The sequence below is a fragment of the Gorilla gorilla genome, chromosome 4 (genome assembly GCF_029281585.2).
Source record: "Gorilla gorilla gorilla isolate KB3781 chromosome 4, NHGRI_mGorGor1-v2.1_pri, whole genome shotgun sequence".
Lineage (NCBI taxonomy): Eukaryota > Metazoa > Chordata > Mammalia > Primates > Hominidae > Gorilla > Gorilla gorilla.
Window position 1 is genome coordinate 30,007,338 of NC_073228.2, and position 17,405 is coordinate 30,024,742.

The 17,405-nt window shown below is 38.9% G+C and overlaps 1 protein-coding gene across 3 annotated transcripts in view; it reads left to right on the top strand.

The window, feature by feature from the left end:
• MED13 (mediator complex subunit 13) overlaps positions 1-17,405 on the top strand; it is a 121,937-nt gene that overhangs the window by 73,828 nt on the left and 30,704 nt on the right. For all 3 annotated transcript variants that reach the window (XR_010133762.1, XM_019028067.4, XM_063706215.1), the window contains exons 12-16: positions 4,353-4,474; positions 6,389-6,479; positions 6,614-6,828; positions 7,117-7,313; positions 8,368-9,284. Coding sequence is in view for 2 of the 3 variants with exons in the window: in XM_019028067.4 (XP_018883612.4) it covers positions 4,353-4,474; positions 6,389-6,479; positions 6,614-6,828; positions 7,117-7,313; positions 8,368-9,284 (1,542 nt within the window). In the remaining variant the exon portion in view is untranslated. The remainder of the gene's footprint in view (positions 1-4,352; positions 4,475-6,388; positions 6,480-6,613; positions 6,829-7,116; positions 7,314-8,367; positions 9,285-17,405) is intronic.

The following is a 17,405-nucleotide window of genomic DNA, read 5'->3' on the forward strand; positions in this document are numbered from 1 at the left end:
GACTGTCTCAAACAAACAAAGAAACAAAAATTAGCTGGGCGTGGTGGTGCATGCATGTAGTCCCAGCAACTTGGGAGGTTGAGGCAGCAGAATCGCATGAACCCAGGAGGCAGAGGTTGTGGTGAGCCAAGATGGGCTGGGCACAATGGCTTACACCTGTAAGGCCGAGGCAGGTGGATCACCTGAGGTCAGGAGGTCAAGACCAGCCTGGCCAACAAGGTGAAACCCTGTCTCTACTAAAAATACAAAAATAAAGCATGTGTGGTGCCAGGTGCCTGTAATCCCAGCTACTTGGAAGGCTGAGGCAGGAGAATCGCTTGAACCCGAGAGGCAGAGGTTGCAGTGAGCCGAGATTGTGCCACTGCACTGCAGCCTGGGTGACAGAGCGAGACTCTGTCTCAAAAAATAAATAAATAAATAAAAATTGAAAAATGATTTAGAATAAGCTCAACTATGATTGTGTTGTGATATAGAATAAATATGAGTAAAATGTTTTAAAGTTTTCACCTGTAAAATGAGGAGATGAGGTCATTGCCTAAGGTCTTTCAGATCTAAAACCACAATTTCTAAATTAAACTTTACTGGAATTTTGTTGTCATTTTCTTCCCACACACACAAGTTAAGAGAGCTGTTCTGAGGCCACTAATTCAACAAATATTTAGTTAGCACCTGTTATGTGTAGGTACTGTTTGGGTATTGGGGACACAGTGGTCAAGACTCCACTTTGAATATGTCTGACTTAAACTCCTTGTGAATGGAATAGAGAGACATAGTATAGTAATTCATTTACAAAACCCATTTAACTTTTAAAATAATTTTTTAATTGACAAGTAAAAATTGTATATATGGTATACAACATGATGTTTTGGGGGGGAGTGTGTGTGTGTGTGTGTGTGTATATATATATATATATATATATATATATATATATACAGTGAGACCCTATACATATATGCACACACACACCAAAAAATATATGTATATTTACTTTTTTTAACATTTTACTCATATTCTGTGTCACAACACAGTTACAGTTTATCTTATTCTAAATCATTTTTCAGTTATAATTTAAACAATGGAGACTGGTATGAGGAGAATTGTTAGTCTCCTATTGTAACCCCACAACTATAAGCTTGAAAGTACTATCAAGTCTTCAGTGAGCAAACACTTGGAATTATTTTACATATATATGTGTGTGTATGTATATATAGTGGAATGGGTAGATCAAGCTGTTTAACATATGCATTACCTTCCATACCTTTTTTGTGCGTGTAGGTGAGAATACTTAAAATCTACTTTCAGCAATTTGCAAGTATACAATATGTTATTATTCACTATGATGTACAGCAAAATCCATTTAACTTTTGATGTGGGCAAAGTAAGTCATCTTCTGGTGTGTGTTTTCCATGACAAAGTTTTAATATTTGGAATAAATAGAGGGTCAGTCTGTGGATAACCAAAAATAAGAAAAAAATCTATCTGAACAATGAACAAATGGTCTAGGTAGCTTGAAAATTCAACAGTTTGGATTCTTTGCCAGAGTGATCTACAGATTCAGAGCAATCCCTATCAAAATTCCAATGACACTTTTCACAGTAATAGAAAAAACAATCCTAAAATGTGTGTAGGGTCACAAAAGGCCCTGAATGGCTAAAGCAGCCTTGAGCAAAAAGAACAAAGTTGGTGGCATCACACTACCTGATTTGAAAGTCTGCTGCAAGGCCAAGTGTCATGGCCCATGCCTATAATCTCAGTATTTTGGGAGGCCACAGTAGGAGAATTGCTTGAGGCCAGGAGTTCAAGACCACCTTGGCCAATGTAGTGAGACCCTATCTGTGTAAAAACAATAAATAGGCCAGGTGCAGTGGCTCATGCCTATAATCCGAGCACTTTGGGAGGCCAAGGTGGGCAGATCACCTGAGGTCAGGAGTTTGAGACCAGCCTGGTCAACATGGCAAAACCCCATTTCTACTAAAAATACAAAATTAGCCAGGTGTGGTGGCGTGCACCTGTAATCCCATCTATTTGGGAGGCTGAGGCAGAATTGCTTGAATCTAGGAGTCGAAGGTTGCAGTGAGCCAAGATCGCTCCATTGCACTCCAGCCTGGGTGACAAGAGTGAAACTCCATCTCCAATCAATAAAATGTTAAATATTTTAAAAATTAAAATATATGGCTGGGCGTGGTGGCTCACGCCTGTAATCCCAACACTTTGGGAGGCCAAGGCAGGTGGATCGTGAGGTCAGGAGATTGAGACCATCCTGGCTAACACAGTGAAACCCCGTCTCTACTAATAATACAAAAAATTAGCCGGGTGTGGTGGCACACACCTGTAGTCCCAGCTACTTGGGAGCTGAGGCAGGAGAATCACTTGAATCCGGGAGACAGGTTGCAGTGAGCCGAGATCACACCACTGCACTCCAGCCTGGGTGACAGAGCGAGACTCTGTCTCAAAAAAAAAAAAAAAAGCTGGATTCATGGAAGTAGAAAGTAAAGTGGTGATTACCAGAGACTGGGGGTAGGGGAATGGGGATGGCCAGAGGACACAAAATTTCAGTTGGGAGGAATAAGTTCAAGAGATCTATTGTAAATTGTGGTTACTACAACTAATAATAGATTGTATATTTGAAAATTCAGAGTAGATTTTAAGCGTTCCCAACATAAAAAAAAGTACCTGTATATGACGTAATGAATATGTTCAGTAGCTTGATTTAGCCATTTCGCAATACATACATTAAAAAAAAAAAAGAAAAAACTCAGAAACAAATTGGGTTGTTTGGCCTACTTACCTATCCTAGGATGTTCCCTGGGTTATAGGAAACATGTAAGCCCCTTCTTGTGCCTGTAGTTCAGCTTTCTCAAAATGTGAAACATATGCTACATTCTGGAGTATCTCCAAGGTGGAGCTTCAAAATCTTGGTTTTTAGTAAGTATCTTAGATGATTTTTACTTACTCTTAAAATTTCAAAGGCACAACTCTAGTGAATCTTTAGAACTGACACACCAGAGACACTGGCGAAGTGACTTTTATCTTTCTGAAAACGAGAACTGTCTCAAGTCAGTTAACAGAGAATGATTTGGAAGGTTATGTATCAAATTGTTTTTCTTGTGCAGGAATATATTGGGAGTTTAATTTTCATTGTAATTGGTATCATGTTTTTGTTACCCTAAAACAGGGCGAGAGGGTAGGAAAATAAAATTGTAGTACGGTAACTAAGCGGTAATATTTATCTAGTACTTAAGCACCTAGTACTGGGCGAAGCACATTACCGACATTCTGTTACATTTTATTCTTGGTATTGAGGCACAGAGACATTAAGTAATTTGTCGAGGGTCATACTGTTAGTGGTGGAGCTGGGATTCAGATTAAAGTCTGTCTGGCCCAAGAGTCAGCTCTTGATCATTGTTCTGTTCTTCGTTTACATTTCAGAAAGATAGAAAAATACAGGCCAGGTGAGGTGGCTCACACCTGTAATCCCAGCACTTCAGAAACAGAGGCGGGCAGATTGCTTGAGCCCAGAAGCTCAAGACCAGTCTGGGCAATATGGCGAAACCCCAACTCGAGGAAAAAAAAAAAAAAATTAACTGGGCATAGGGTCACGTGCCTGTAGTCCCAGCTGCTGGGGTGGGAGGATTGCTTGAACCCGAGAGGTCAAGGCTGCAGTGAGGTGTGATTGCACCACTGCATTCCAGCCTGGTGGTGACAGAGCGAGACCCCGTCTCAAAAAAAAGAAAAAAAAAATTACAAGTGTGTGTATGTGTATTTAATTCTGTTTTTCTAATAGTATTTATATTTTTATTTGATGCATTAATTATTCATGTAGAGTACTTAGCTATTTTATGGATTACGTGAGCTTCCTGGGAAAGATATAATCATTTATTTATAACTTTTTTTCTATAAAAACACTTTCTCGATTTTAAACAATAAAGTACAATTTCTTGTTGCATAATCCCCTTATGACCTTAAAGTTATATGTCTCATTTAAAAAGAATAGTACTTATGTGGTCAGTAGTAGCAGGGTTTTTTTTGTTTTTTGTTTTTGTTTTTAAGATGGAGTCTCGCTCTGTCTCCCAGGCTGGAGTGCAATGGCGCTATCTCGGCTCACTGCAACCTCTGCCTCCTGGGTTCAAGCAGTTCTCCGCCTTATCCTCCCAAGTAGCTGGGATTACATGCGCCTGCCACCACGCTCATCTGATTTTTGTAGTTTTAGTAGAGACGGGGATTCACCGTCTTGGCCAGGCTGGTCCTGAACTCCTGACCTCGTGATCCACCCTCCTCGGCCTCCCAAAGTGCTGGGATTACAGGCATAGTAGTAGCAGTTTTAATTTTATTTTTCTGATTGACTTTTGTAGATGCTCCACGCCCTACTAGTCATGCCCGTCCTCCATCAACAAGTTTGATTTATGACTCAGACCTGGCTGTCTCTTACACTGACCTTGATAATCTCTTCAATTCTGATGAAGATGAACTAACAGTGAGTATCTCATTAATGAATAGGATTATAATTTGTTTTCCTTGATTTTATTTATTTTTTATTTTTTAGAAGTGATTTGTGAGTTTAATACTATGTTTTAGCCCTGAACAATAGGAAATATAGTAAAACCTCATTCATTGATTTCTTTTTTAAATCTCATGTTTGAGTAGTCTTGCCATAGTGTCATCTATAAACTTTGAGGGTTTTGTTTCTCCTTTTGTTTTTACATTTGGGGGACACGTGATTAACCTTAATTTGAGCTCTGCCGTATGTTCTGTTTTGTAGTTTTAGGAAGCAGAATTATTTTCCTATTTGATTCTGTAATTTGAGAAATGACTCTGGAATTTACTCATTCAGAGAACACATACATAATTGACATTAAAGTTATTTGCTTTGTCAATTTATTAAGGAATACCAGCTCTTTTGAATTTGTTTTGCATCACAGCTATTATAAGACAGATACATGATATAACAATAAAAGAGGAAAAAAATAATATTTAATCTTTAACACCCATTTGCAGAGAAAGGTGAAGATAAAAGAAATTAAAGCTTAAAATGAGATTCCCTAGAATGTCAAGTCTCTGTCAAATTAATGAATTGGGTGCTGCATTATCATAAAAGGGAATTCCTTTTCATCTGCATAAAGGTAGCTTGGAAACTTCTATGGTACATTTGATCTTTCCTTTCCTATATAATATGCATTTAGTCCTCTCTCAACATATATATCTCTATATGTGTGTATATGTGTGCGTGTACATATACATATATATATATTGCAGATACATAAACTTTTACTGTATATCCCATAATGTAGTACATTTTAGGGCACCCTTTACTAGGCAACTATATCCTTGAATGCTTTGGCACATTCATACTTTCTCTCTACTACCATTCCTGTATCAGCTGTGGTTCCTCTGAAATAAAAAGGTTGTAGTCAGAACGTGGTCTACATATTAATATTTATCACAGACTGTCTAACAGAAGACATGGAACAAATGTTATCTCTGAAAACATTGGTAAGAGCTTGGAGATAGTAAAACTTGTTTGTTCAATCTACTAAAAGTTAGGAACTCTATTGCTTTGTCATTAGATCTTCTGAAGTTTGTCCTTAGTTTTACCTGTTAACAGTATTTTTGCAGGAATAGGGAGACTATTAAAACAAGGTGAAAGTATAAATAAGAATTTAGATAGGGGAGTGATTGATTATATAGGAAACTTTAATGTGTTCAACTTAAGGAGACAAATGCTTTCTCTGCAAGTATCTTTTACCAAGAAGCATTTCTAATGTTAATTACAACCCCTTCTTATTGCAGGTTTTCTTATTTTTATTTATTTTAAGACAAGAGTCTCGCTGTATTGCCCATGCTGGAGTGCAGTGGTGCAGTCCTGGCTCACTGCAACCTCTGCCTCCCAGGCTCAAGCAATTCTTGTGCCTCAGCCTCCCGAGTAGCTGGAATTACAGGCATGCCCCACCCAGCTAATTTTTTGTATTTTTAGCAGAGATGAGGTTTCACCGTGTTGGCTAGGCTGGTCTCAAACTCCTGGCCTCAAATTGATCTGCCTGCCTCAGCCTCCCAAAGTGCTGGGATTACAGGTGTGAGCTACTATGTCCGGCCTCTTATTACTGGGTTTTAAGTTAAGGTTAACCTTACTTCTGTGTATTTTGAAAGTATTGGTCATTTTCTTTGGAGGAACTTTTTCCTTTTAATTTGGAGGCTTACCAAATAAATAAATCTGGAGTCAGTGATTAAGAAATATTTTATATCTTTCAACACTAGTATGTATTTGGCTGTATCACAGATTCAAAATACTTTTAATGAATGGGCTTTACTGTTAAGTTATATCTGAATGATTACTATTTTGAGATCACATTGGATGTAAAATTTTAGATAAATATGTGCTTTTTTTAAATAGCCTGGATCTAAAAAATCAGCAAATGGATCAGATGATAAAGCCAGCTGCAAGGAATCAAAGACAGGAAATCTGGACCCGTTATCTTGCATAAGTAAGCTTCCCTCATCTGTGCTCGAGATAAATTTGCAAACTTTTAATCTCAACAAAGCTCCCCACTCCTTTTGTTTTAAACACAGATTTGCCTATTTTTAGTCATGTTAAAATGTATGTTTTTATTAAATATAGGCACTGCAGATCTTCATAAAATGTATCCTACACCACCATCATTGGAACAACATATTATGGGATTTTCCCCAATGAATATGAATAATAAAGAATATGGTAGTATGGATACAACACCTGGAGGAACTGTTCTAGAAGGAAATAGTTCTAGTATAGGAGCGCAGTTCAAAATTGAGGTTGATGAGGGATTCTGTAGCCCCAAACCTTCTGAAATTAAAGTAAGTATGTTTTTTCTAGAAAAATAATTCACTTCCTATATTTTCTTATAGAATTAATTTGTTGCTATAGTCAAAAATTATTTTATAGTGGTTGCAGTTTTGTAGCTAAGTTGAGGACTGAATTATTGTTGTCACTATTAGGAATGCATTTAAGAAAATAATAGAATTGTATTTAGATCTTATTCTGTTTAAAGAAAGGAAAAAAGGTCCAGAGCCTGTTTGAGTTGTTTATTTATTTTTTCCTCCTAGAAGATAAGATACTGAAAACCTACCATCTTTATATTGTAGGATTTTTCTTATGTCTATAAGCCTGAAAATTATCAAATTCTAGTGGGATGTTCCATGTTTGCACCTCTAAAAACTCTACCAAGCCAATATCTGACCCCTATCAAATTGCCAGAAGAGTGTATTTACCGTCAGAGTTGGACTGTTGGAAAATTGGAATTGCTTTCTTCAGGGCCTTCAATGCCATTCATCAAAGAGGGGTATGATTTATGTTGTTACAATAGTATGTGACTGCTTATACAGCTTTAATTTTTTTTTCATAGATTTACCTGGTATGCTGGAAAAGTAAAATTGTTTTTTGAAAATTCTAAAAATTATTTCTGGTTAATCAATTATAGTGATTGGCCGGGAGCAGTGAATCACGCCTGTAATTCCCATACTTTGGGAGGCCAAGGCAGGCGTATCCCTTGAGGTCAGGAGTTTGAGATCAGCCTGGCCAACATACGAAACCTTGTCTCTACTAAAAATACAAAAATTAGCCAAGCGTGGTGGCGCATGCTTGTAGTCCCAGCTACTTGGAAGGCTGAGGCACAAGAATGGCTTGAACCTGGGAGGCAGGCATTGCAGGGAGCCGAGATCGCACCAGTGCACTCCAGCCTGGGCAACAGAGTGAGACTTTGTCTCAAAAAAAAAAAAAGGTTAATTGGGTATGGATAAACTATTAGGAAACTTAAGACTATTATGCTTGATTTGTATTCCGAAGCACCTTTTCTTTTGGGCTGCAATTTTAAATTGCTCCCATTTTTACATTTGCCATCTTTTCCACACTTTTCACATTTTAACATCTCTGACTTTGTCAGTTTCAACTCAAGGCTAAAAGAAATCTGAATTTGAGATGTCTTATAAGTGGTAGCATTTTAAAATTACCGTTTTTCCCTTTTTACACATGAGCATCTCTAAAATCATTTTTCTTTTTTTATAGTCAGTAGCATCTTAGAATCAAGGAAATATAAGTATTTCTAGTAAACAAAATTTATAGATAGTAAATATGGATGTCTAGGTATGCATTAGCATATAGAGTGCTTATTAATGATTTTTGAACTTGTTGATTGATCCTTAGTCAACAACAATCACTTAGAGTAGATATGTTAACCAGAAATAAGAATTGACTGTGCTTGTAATTCTTGCAATACTTGTCCTTTCATAATTTTCTACGTAATTGAAAAACATTTGGGACGTTTTTAGTTGTATTTCACATTACTAATATGTTCCTTTATATATATATTTGATTTTCTTTTACCCTGGTGATGATAGTGATGGAAGTAATATGGATCAAGAATATGGCCCTGCTTATACACCTCAAACTCATACTTCTTTTGGGATGCCTCCTAGCAGTGCACCTCCTAGTAACAGCGGAGCAGGAATTCTTCCTTCTCCATCCACCCCTCGGTTTCCAACTCCAAGGACTCCAAGGACTCCTCGGACTCCTCGTGGAGCTGGTGGACCTGCTAGTGCTCAAGGTTCAGTCAAATATGAAAATTCAGACTTGTATTCACCAGCTTCTACCCCATCTACATGCAGACCCCTTAATTCTGTTGAACCTGCAACTGTCCCTTCCATCCCTGAAGCACACAGTCTTTATGTAAACCTCATCCTTTCAGAATCAGTTATGAATTTGTTTAAAGACTGTAACTTTGATAGTTGTTGCATCTGTGTTTGCAACATGAACATCAAGGGTGCCGATGTTGGAGTTTACATTCCAGATCCAACGCAGGAAGCACAATATAGGTGTACCTGTGGCTTCAGTGCTGTCATGAACAGAAAATTTGGAAACAATTCAGGATTATTTCTTGAAGATGAACTAGATATCATAGGACGCAATACAGACTGTGGCAAAGAAGCAGAAAAACGTTTTGAAGCTCTCAGGGCTACCTCTGCTGAACATGTTAATGGAGGACTAAAGGAATCTGAAAAATTATCTGATGATTTGATATTATTGCTACAAGATCAGTGCACTAATTTATTTTCACCCTTTGGAGCAGCAGACCAAGATCCTTTTCCTAAAAGTGGTGTAATTAGCAATTGGGTACGTGTTGAAGAGCGTGACTGTTGCAATGACTGCTACCTTGCATTAGAACATGGGCGTCAGTTCATGGATAACATGTCAGGAGGAAAAGTTGATGAAGCACTTGTGAAAAGTTCATGCTTACACCCCTGGTCCAAAAGAAACGGTAAGTATGCCAATAAAATACTTTTTTGTTTGCTTATTTCCCTTTAGTTACATTCTTAGGAAAAAGTAATAAAGGCAGTTTCCCATGTGGCAAATAAAGACATTTAAAGTTGGACTTAAAACTCTTTATGGATGATGATTTTAAAGGGAGAATTTCTTAGCAGTTTAGTTTAATTTCACCAATAAAAGTATGGTTATTATAAATCTGTAATTATATACTTATGTAGGAATATGAAAGGCACATTCCGTATATTTATTAGCATAACATTGCTAGTGGTCTGCTTTATTTAACATTCTTTCACTCATTAAGTATTTACTGGGCACCTTGTATGTGCCAGGTATTAGCCTAGATTCAGTGTTGAACAAAGCACACATATTCTTTGCCCTTTTTGAATCTATAATTTAGTGGAGAAAATAGGAAATAAACAAAAAAGCATATAATAGATAGTAAGAAGTAATTTGGAGGAAAAGCAGAGTAAAACAGTAGAAAAAGACACCACATATGTACTATTTTAGATGTATGGTCAGATAAGATACTACTGAGGAGATAGCATATGGGAAAACTCCTACATAACATAGAATATGAGCTATGTAGTTAAATGAGGGAAGAGTGTTTGAGGCAGTGCAAAGACCCTGAGGGAGTATTTTGCTTTTACATGTTTGAGGAACATTAAGGTGACTGATGCTGCTGGAATGCTTTGGGTGATAGGGAGACTGGAAGGAGATGAAATTTAGGAGGTAGTCATTCACCAGCATCATTTAGAGTCTTATAGACCATGTAAGGCCTTTGTGGTTTATACTAAATGTGATGGGAAGCTATGGAACAGTTTTGACAAGGAAAGTAACATGATCCTTATTCTGATTGTTTTTTAAGAGATCTCTCAGTCTGGCACGGTGGCTCATTCCTGTAATCCCAGCACTTTGGGAGGCCGTGGTAGGCAGGTCACCTGAGGTCAGGAGTTCGAGACCAGCCTGACCAACATAGTGAAATCCCGTCTTTACTAAAAATTTAAAATTAGCTGGGCTTGGTGGTGGGCGCCTGTAATCCCAGCTACTCGGGAGGCTAAGGCAGGATAATTACTTGAACCTGGGAGGCGGAAGTTGCAGTGAGCCGAGATCGCACTACTGCACTCCAGCCTGGGCAACAAGAGTGAAACTCCCATCTAAAAGAAAAAAAAAATGGCTGGGTGCGGTGGCTCATGAGTCTAATCCCAGCACTTTGGGAGACTGAGATGGGCGGATCATGAGGCCAGGAGTTTGAGACCAGCCTGCCCAGTATGGTGAAAAATACAAAAATTAGCCAGCATGGTGGGGCGCGCCTGTGGTCCCAGCTGCTCAGGAGGCCAAGGCAGAGGAGTTGCTTGAACCTGGGAGGCGGAGGTTGTGTTGAGCTGAGATAATGCCACTGCACTCCAGCCTGGGCAACAGAGCAAGACTCTCTTGCTGTTGTGTGGAAAATAGCATTGGGGTTTGGAAGTAGTGAAAGTGAGAACAGAAGCAGGATAAATCAGTTGGAAGGCAGTTTCAGTAGCTTAGGTGAAAGATGATGGTAGCTTAGACAAGATAAGAGGCCAGCGAGATGTAAGTAATAGGTTTTAGGTTATTTGGGAAATAGAACCTACAGGGTTTGCCAAAAGACGTGTAAGAAAAGATGAGGCATCAATAATAGCTTGAGCATCTGGGTGAATGGTAGTACTAACTACAGAGGAGGGAAACACGGGGGAGTAAATCAGATACACATTTGGAGATAATATGTTTTAAATTCAGAGGAATGATTGGGTCTGGAGATAGAAAAATTTTGTGTGTAAGTTATTATGAAAAGCTGTGGATCTGGATGAAATAACCTATAGAGTAATTGTAGATAGAGTAGTACAAGGATGGAGCTGACATTTAGAAGTGGGGAGGGAGAAAAGGCACCAGGAAAGGAAATTGAGAAGGAGGTTGGAGGAAAACCAAGGGAGCATGGTATCCTAGAAATCAAGTATAGGGAATTTTTGTTTGTTTGTTTGTTTTTGTTTTGAGACGGAGTCTCGCTCTGTCACCAGGCTGGAGTGCAGTGGCGCGATCTCGGCCCACTGCAACCTCCACCTCCCGGGTTCAAGCAATTCTCCTGCCTCAGCCTCCCAAGTGGCTGGGACTACAGGTGCACGCCACCACACCCGGCTATTTTTTTGTATTTTAGTAGAGACGAGGTTTCACTGTGTTGCCCAGGCTGGTCTCGAACTCCTGAGCTCAGGCAATCCACCTGCCTCGGCCTCCCAAAGTGCTGGGATTACAGGTGTGAGCCACCGTGCCTGGCCCGGGAATATTTAGAAGAGAGTGATCATCTTTATCAAATTATTCGGTACATTAAGGTGAAAACTGAGACAGGCTATTGGATGTGACCAAATAGAAGTTGGTGGTCACCTTGATAGGCAGTTTCAGTCAATCTGATTGGAGTGGGTTCACAAAAGAACGGGATGAGAAGCAAACTTAGACAATTTTCTGGGGACTTTTGCTGTAAATAGCAGAGAAATTGCATAATAGGGTTAAAAGAGAGGTTTATTATTATTTTATTAAAGGTGCATTGGGAGTGATCCTATAGAAAGGAATTTTTTTTAATTGACAGATATGGCTTATGGCTGTAATCCCAGCATTTGGGAGGCTGAGGCAGGCAGATCATTTGAGCCCAGGAGTTCAAGACCAGCCTGGTGAACATGGCAAAACCCATCTCTACTAAAAATACAAAAATTAGCTGGGTGTGGTAGCATGCACCTGTAGACTCAGCTACTTGGGAGGCTGAGGTGGGAGTATAGCTTGAACCTAGGAGGTGGAGGATTCGGTGAACCATGATTGTACCACTGCACTCCAGCCTATTTGACAGAGTGAGATTCTTCTCAAAAAGAAGAAAATGGCCATGTTTGCAGGGTTGAGTAATCATGATAGTACAGATGGAATGTTATATGGCTTCTGAAAATGAATAGTTATGTGTAACAAATAGATGAATCTTAGTGATACTATTGAGGAGAGGAAGAGGGAACAAGTCCCAGAAGATTACATATAGTCAGATACCCTTTAAAAATACCTCTTTAATGTATTACCATTAATAAAGTTTTGAAACAAGCACAACTAAATGTATTATTTACATGCACATAAAATTGAGAATATTGGTTAATTCTTGAAATTTCACGTGTCCAAAAATGACCAAGAGATAGGGATAGGGAGAAACATTTAATAAGATCGTTTTTGGTAATGTTCTAGTTCTTGGGCAGTGAGATTACAGTTGTTCATTTTATTATTAAAGAAAATTTTTGAAATGTAAGAGGACAACACATGGACCAGTGATTAAGTTCATGTATATGACAGAGTATCAGCATTTATCCAATTATTCATTCTCAGGGACCAAATTTAAAAAGGGAAAGACACAAATAAATATCATAGGTATTCAAAAAAAAAGGAAAGATTATTTTAAGCCATATAGAGTAGTTAAGATCATAGGCTGTGGACTCAGACTGCTTGGGTTTGAAACATGACTCTAGCACTATATACTACCATGACTCTAGCACTATATACTACCTGCTACCTTGGGCCAAGTTAGTTAACCTTTCTGTGCCTTGATTTCTTAAAATAGGGTCAATAATAGATTTACTTTACAGGGTATTGAGAGAATCAAATGAAATACAGAGCAGTTAATCCGCCCACCTTGGCCCCCCACAAAGTGCTGGGATTACAGGCATGAGCCACCCAGGAGTTTGAGACCAGCCTGACCAACATAGTGAAACCCCATCTCTACTAAAAATACAAAAATTAGCTGGGCATGGTGGCGCATGCCTATAATCCCAGCTACTCGGGAGGCTAAGGCAGGAGAATTGCTTGACCCCATGAGGTGGAGGTTGCAGTGAGCCCGAGATCCTGCCATTGCACTCCAGCCCAGGCGACAAGAGTGAAACTCGGTCTGAAAAAAAATAAAAAAAATAAAAAGCAGTTTTGTAGGTTGCAATGAGCCTGAGATCCTGCCATTTTGCTCCAGCCCGGGCAACAAGAGTGAAACTCGGTCTGAAGAAAAAAAAAAAAAAGGCAGTTTTTGGCACATAGTAAGAACTCAGATGTTAGTAGTGGTAATGACAGCAGCAGGAGGATTAGTGGCACTCTTTATAATTATTTTGTTTTTAAGAACCGACTTATTTGCCAAATAATGGAAAATATTGAGCTTTACCTGGTATATGTTTTTTGAATAACAGTAAGCACTGATGTAAACAGAAAGCTGCAGACTTGAAAATGAATTTCTTAACAACTTGTCCAAAGAAAATAATTTAGTACAAGAAAGAGAGAAATGGGGCTGGGCACCATGGCTCACCTCTGTAATCCCAGCATTTTGGGAGGCTGAGGCGGGAGTATTGCTTGAGACCAGGAGTTTGAGAGAAGAAAGAAAAGCCTTTATATTTCAATTAAAAATTTTCAGTATTAAAAACAAATAATGGGCCAGGCACGGTGGCTCATGCCTGTAATCCCAGCACTTTGGGAGGCCGAGGCAAGTGGATCACAAGGTCAGATCAAGAACATCCTGGCTAACACGGTAAAACACCGTCTCTACTAAAACTACAAAAAATTAGCCAGGCGTGGTGGCGGGCGCCTGTAGTCCCAGCTACTCAGGAGGCTGAGGCAGGAGAATGGTGTGAACCCGGGAGGGGGAGCTTACAGTGAGCAGAGATCGTGCCACCGCACTCCAGCCTGGGCGACAGAGAGAGACTCCGTCTCAAGAAAAATAATAATAATGTTGGAAAACATAAATGTGCAATATTAGAATACTTTGATTAAATTATAGCAGCATCATGAAATGGTGGCAAGCTCCTGCATTAGAGCCCTTGGCATGTTTCCTCCCTCTTGGATACTCGTTTTCCAGATATTTATGTGGATAACTCTGTCTCCTTTAAATCTTGTCAGATATCATCTTCTCATTATAAAAATGCAAACCCTTCTTCTTGTTCTCCATCTTGCTTTCTTTCCATAGTGTGGACTATTACCTTCTAACATAATAAAATTTATTAATTGTTGTTTCTTACCCCCATTAAGTGTACACTCTTTGCAAAGTTCTGTGTAAAGGCAAAGATTTTTGTCTATAATCTAAATACCTAGAATAATGAACACAGTAGATGATCAGGATATTAAAATAGATGTTTGGATTTGTTTATTTAGTTTTAACATCTTGAAAGAAGGTTATGTTTGAATGAATTTAAAAGTCTACAAAGTATAGTTTGTATATATATGTATTTTTTTTGGTTTTTTTTGTTTCTTTGTTTTTGAGACGGAGTCTCACTCTGTTGCCCAGGCTGGAGTGCAGTGGCGCGATCTCGGCTCACTGCAAGCTCCGCCTACCGGGTTCACGCCATTCTCCTGCCTCAGCCTCTCTAGTAGCTGGGACTACAGGTGCCCGCCACACGCCCAGCTAATTTTTTGTATTTTTAGTAGAGACGGGTTTCAACGTGTTAGCCAGAATGGTCTCGATCTCCTGACCTCGTGATCCACCTGCCTCGGCCTCCCAAAGCGCTGGGATTACAAGTGTGAGCCATCGCACCCAGCCAGTATAGTTTGTATATTTTAATGACAACATTAATTTTGTTGAAGATAGACAAAGCTCTGTTCTAATTATAAAAAATACATACTTGCTGAACAAAAATTAAGAATACCATACAATTCACCCATTTAAAATGTACAGTTGGCTGCTTTTTAGTATGCAGAGTTGGACAGTCATCAACACAGTGGGTTTTAAAACATTTTCATATTAAACCCCCTACCCGTTAGCAGTCCCTCCCTTTTTCCATCCAACCTTCTTTCCTAGCTATAGAGAACCCCTAAGTCTATTTTCTGTCTCTCTAGATTTGCCGCTTTTGGATATTGCATATCAATCGAATTATATACTGTATGGTCTTCAGTGACTGGCTTTTTTCGCTTTCCATAATGTTTTCAAGGTTCATCTATGCTATAGCACATATTAGTACTTTATTGCCAAATAATATTCCATTGTATGAAGATACCATATTTTATTTATCCATTCATTAGTTGATGGATATTTAGATTTTTTCCACTTTTTGGCTATTATGAATAATGCTCCCATGAACATTTGTGTACAAGTTTTTATATGAACATGTTTTTATTACTCTTAAGTGGATTCACTGAGTCATATTCTGTTTAATCTTTATTTATTTATTTATTTTTTTGAGACGGAGTCTCGCTCTTGTTGCCCAGGCTGGGGTGCAGTGGCGCAATCTTGGCTCACTGCAACCTCCACCTCCCAGGTTCAAGCAATTCTCCTGCCTCAGCCTCCCAAGTAACTGGGATTACAGGCTCCTGCCACCATACCCAGCTAATTTTTTTATTTTTAGTAGAAATGGGGTTTCACCATGTTGGCCAGGCTGGTCTCAAACTCCTGACCTCAGGTGACCTGCCTGCCTCGGCCTCCCAAAGTGCTGCGATTACAAGCATGAGCCATTGCGCTTGGCCTTTGTTTTGTTTTGAGACAGTCTCACTCTGTCATCCAGGCTGGAGTGCAGTGGGGCACGATCTTGGCTCATTGCAACCACCAACTCCCAGGTTCAAGTGATTTTTGTGCCTCAGCCTCCCTGGTAGCTGGGATTACAAGCATGCACCACCACACCTGACTGGTTTAATCTTTTGAGGAACCGCCAGATTGTTTTCCATAGCAGCTGCACCATTTTACATAACTACCAGCAATATATGAGGGTTTCACTTACACTTGTCACATTGTTTTTCTTATTATAGTCATCTTATAATCAAAGTATTTCATTGTGATACTTTGTGTGAAGTAGTATCTCATTGTGGTTTCATCTGCATTTCCCTAATGACTAATAATGTTGAAGATTGTTTCATGTGCTTGTTGTCCATTTGTATATCTTCTTTGGAGAAATGACTTTTCAGATTTTTTGCCCATTTTTAAAATTAGGTTTTTATATATTGTTGAATCCTGAGTTCTTTATATATCTTGGATACAAGGACATAAGCCCCCTTATCACATGTGTGATTTGCATATATTTTCTGCTATACTCTGGGTTGTCTTTTCATTTTTTTTTTTAAGATACGGGGTCTTGCTACTTTGCCCAGGCTGGTCTCAAACTCTTGGATTCAAGCGATCCTCCCGCTGCAGCCTCCCCAAGTAGCTAGGACTACAGGGGCCTACTATCACACTCAGCTTCTTTTCACTTTCCTTTTTTTCATATCTCCATAGGATGTGAAATCTTTTTACTTTCTTGATGGTATTCTTTGAAGCACAAACATTTTTAATTTTGATGAAGTCCAATTTATTTTTTCTCTTGTTGCTTGTGCTTTTGATGTCTAGGTCAGGACCTAACTGAAGGTCTTGAAAATTTACTCCTATTACTTTTTTGAAATAACTTTTTAGTTTTAGCTCTTATGTTTAGATCTCTGATCCATTCTGAATTTTTTGTGTATAGTATATGAAAGGGTTCTGACTTCATTCTTTTGCATGTGGATATCTAGTTGTCCCAGAATCATCTATGGAAAAATGTTATCTTTAAGTTGTCTTGGTACCTTTGTCAAAAATCAATTTATCATAAGCATGAGGTTTGATTTCTGGATTTTCAGTTTATTTCTATTGATTGATTATCCTCCATGATCACTCCTTTTTTTTTTTAACTTTTAGGTTCATGGGTACATGTGCCAGGTTTGTTATATTAAGTAAAAGGTAAACTTGTGTCCTGGGGGTCAGCATACAGATTATTTTGTCATGCAGGTAATAAGCATAGTACTTGATAGGTATTTTTTTGTGATCATCTTTATTTATTTATTTTTGAGAAAGGGTCTCGCTCTGTTGTCCAGGCTGAAATGCAGTGTTATGCTATCATGGCTCACTGTAACCTTGACCTCATGGGTTCAAGTGATCCTCCCACTTCAGTCTCCTGAGTAGCTGGGACCACAGGCATGTGGCACCATACCCAGCTAACTTTTTGTAGAGACAGGGTTTTGCCATGTTGCGCAGGCTGCCTGTGACCTCCTAAGCTCGAGCAGTCTGACTGCCTCAGTCTCCCAAAGTGCTGCAATTACAGGCATGAGCCACCACCCAAGCCCGGCCTGTTAGCATTTTCAACTACTAAGTAGTATTCTATTA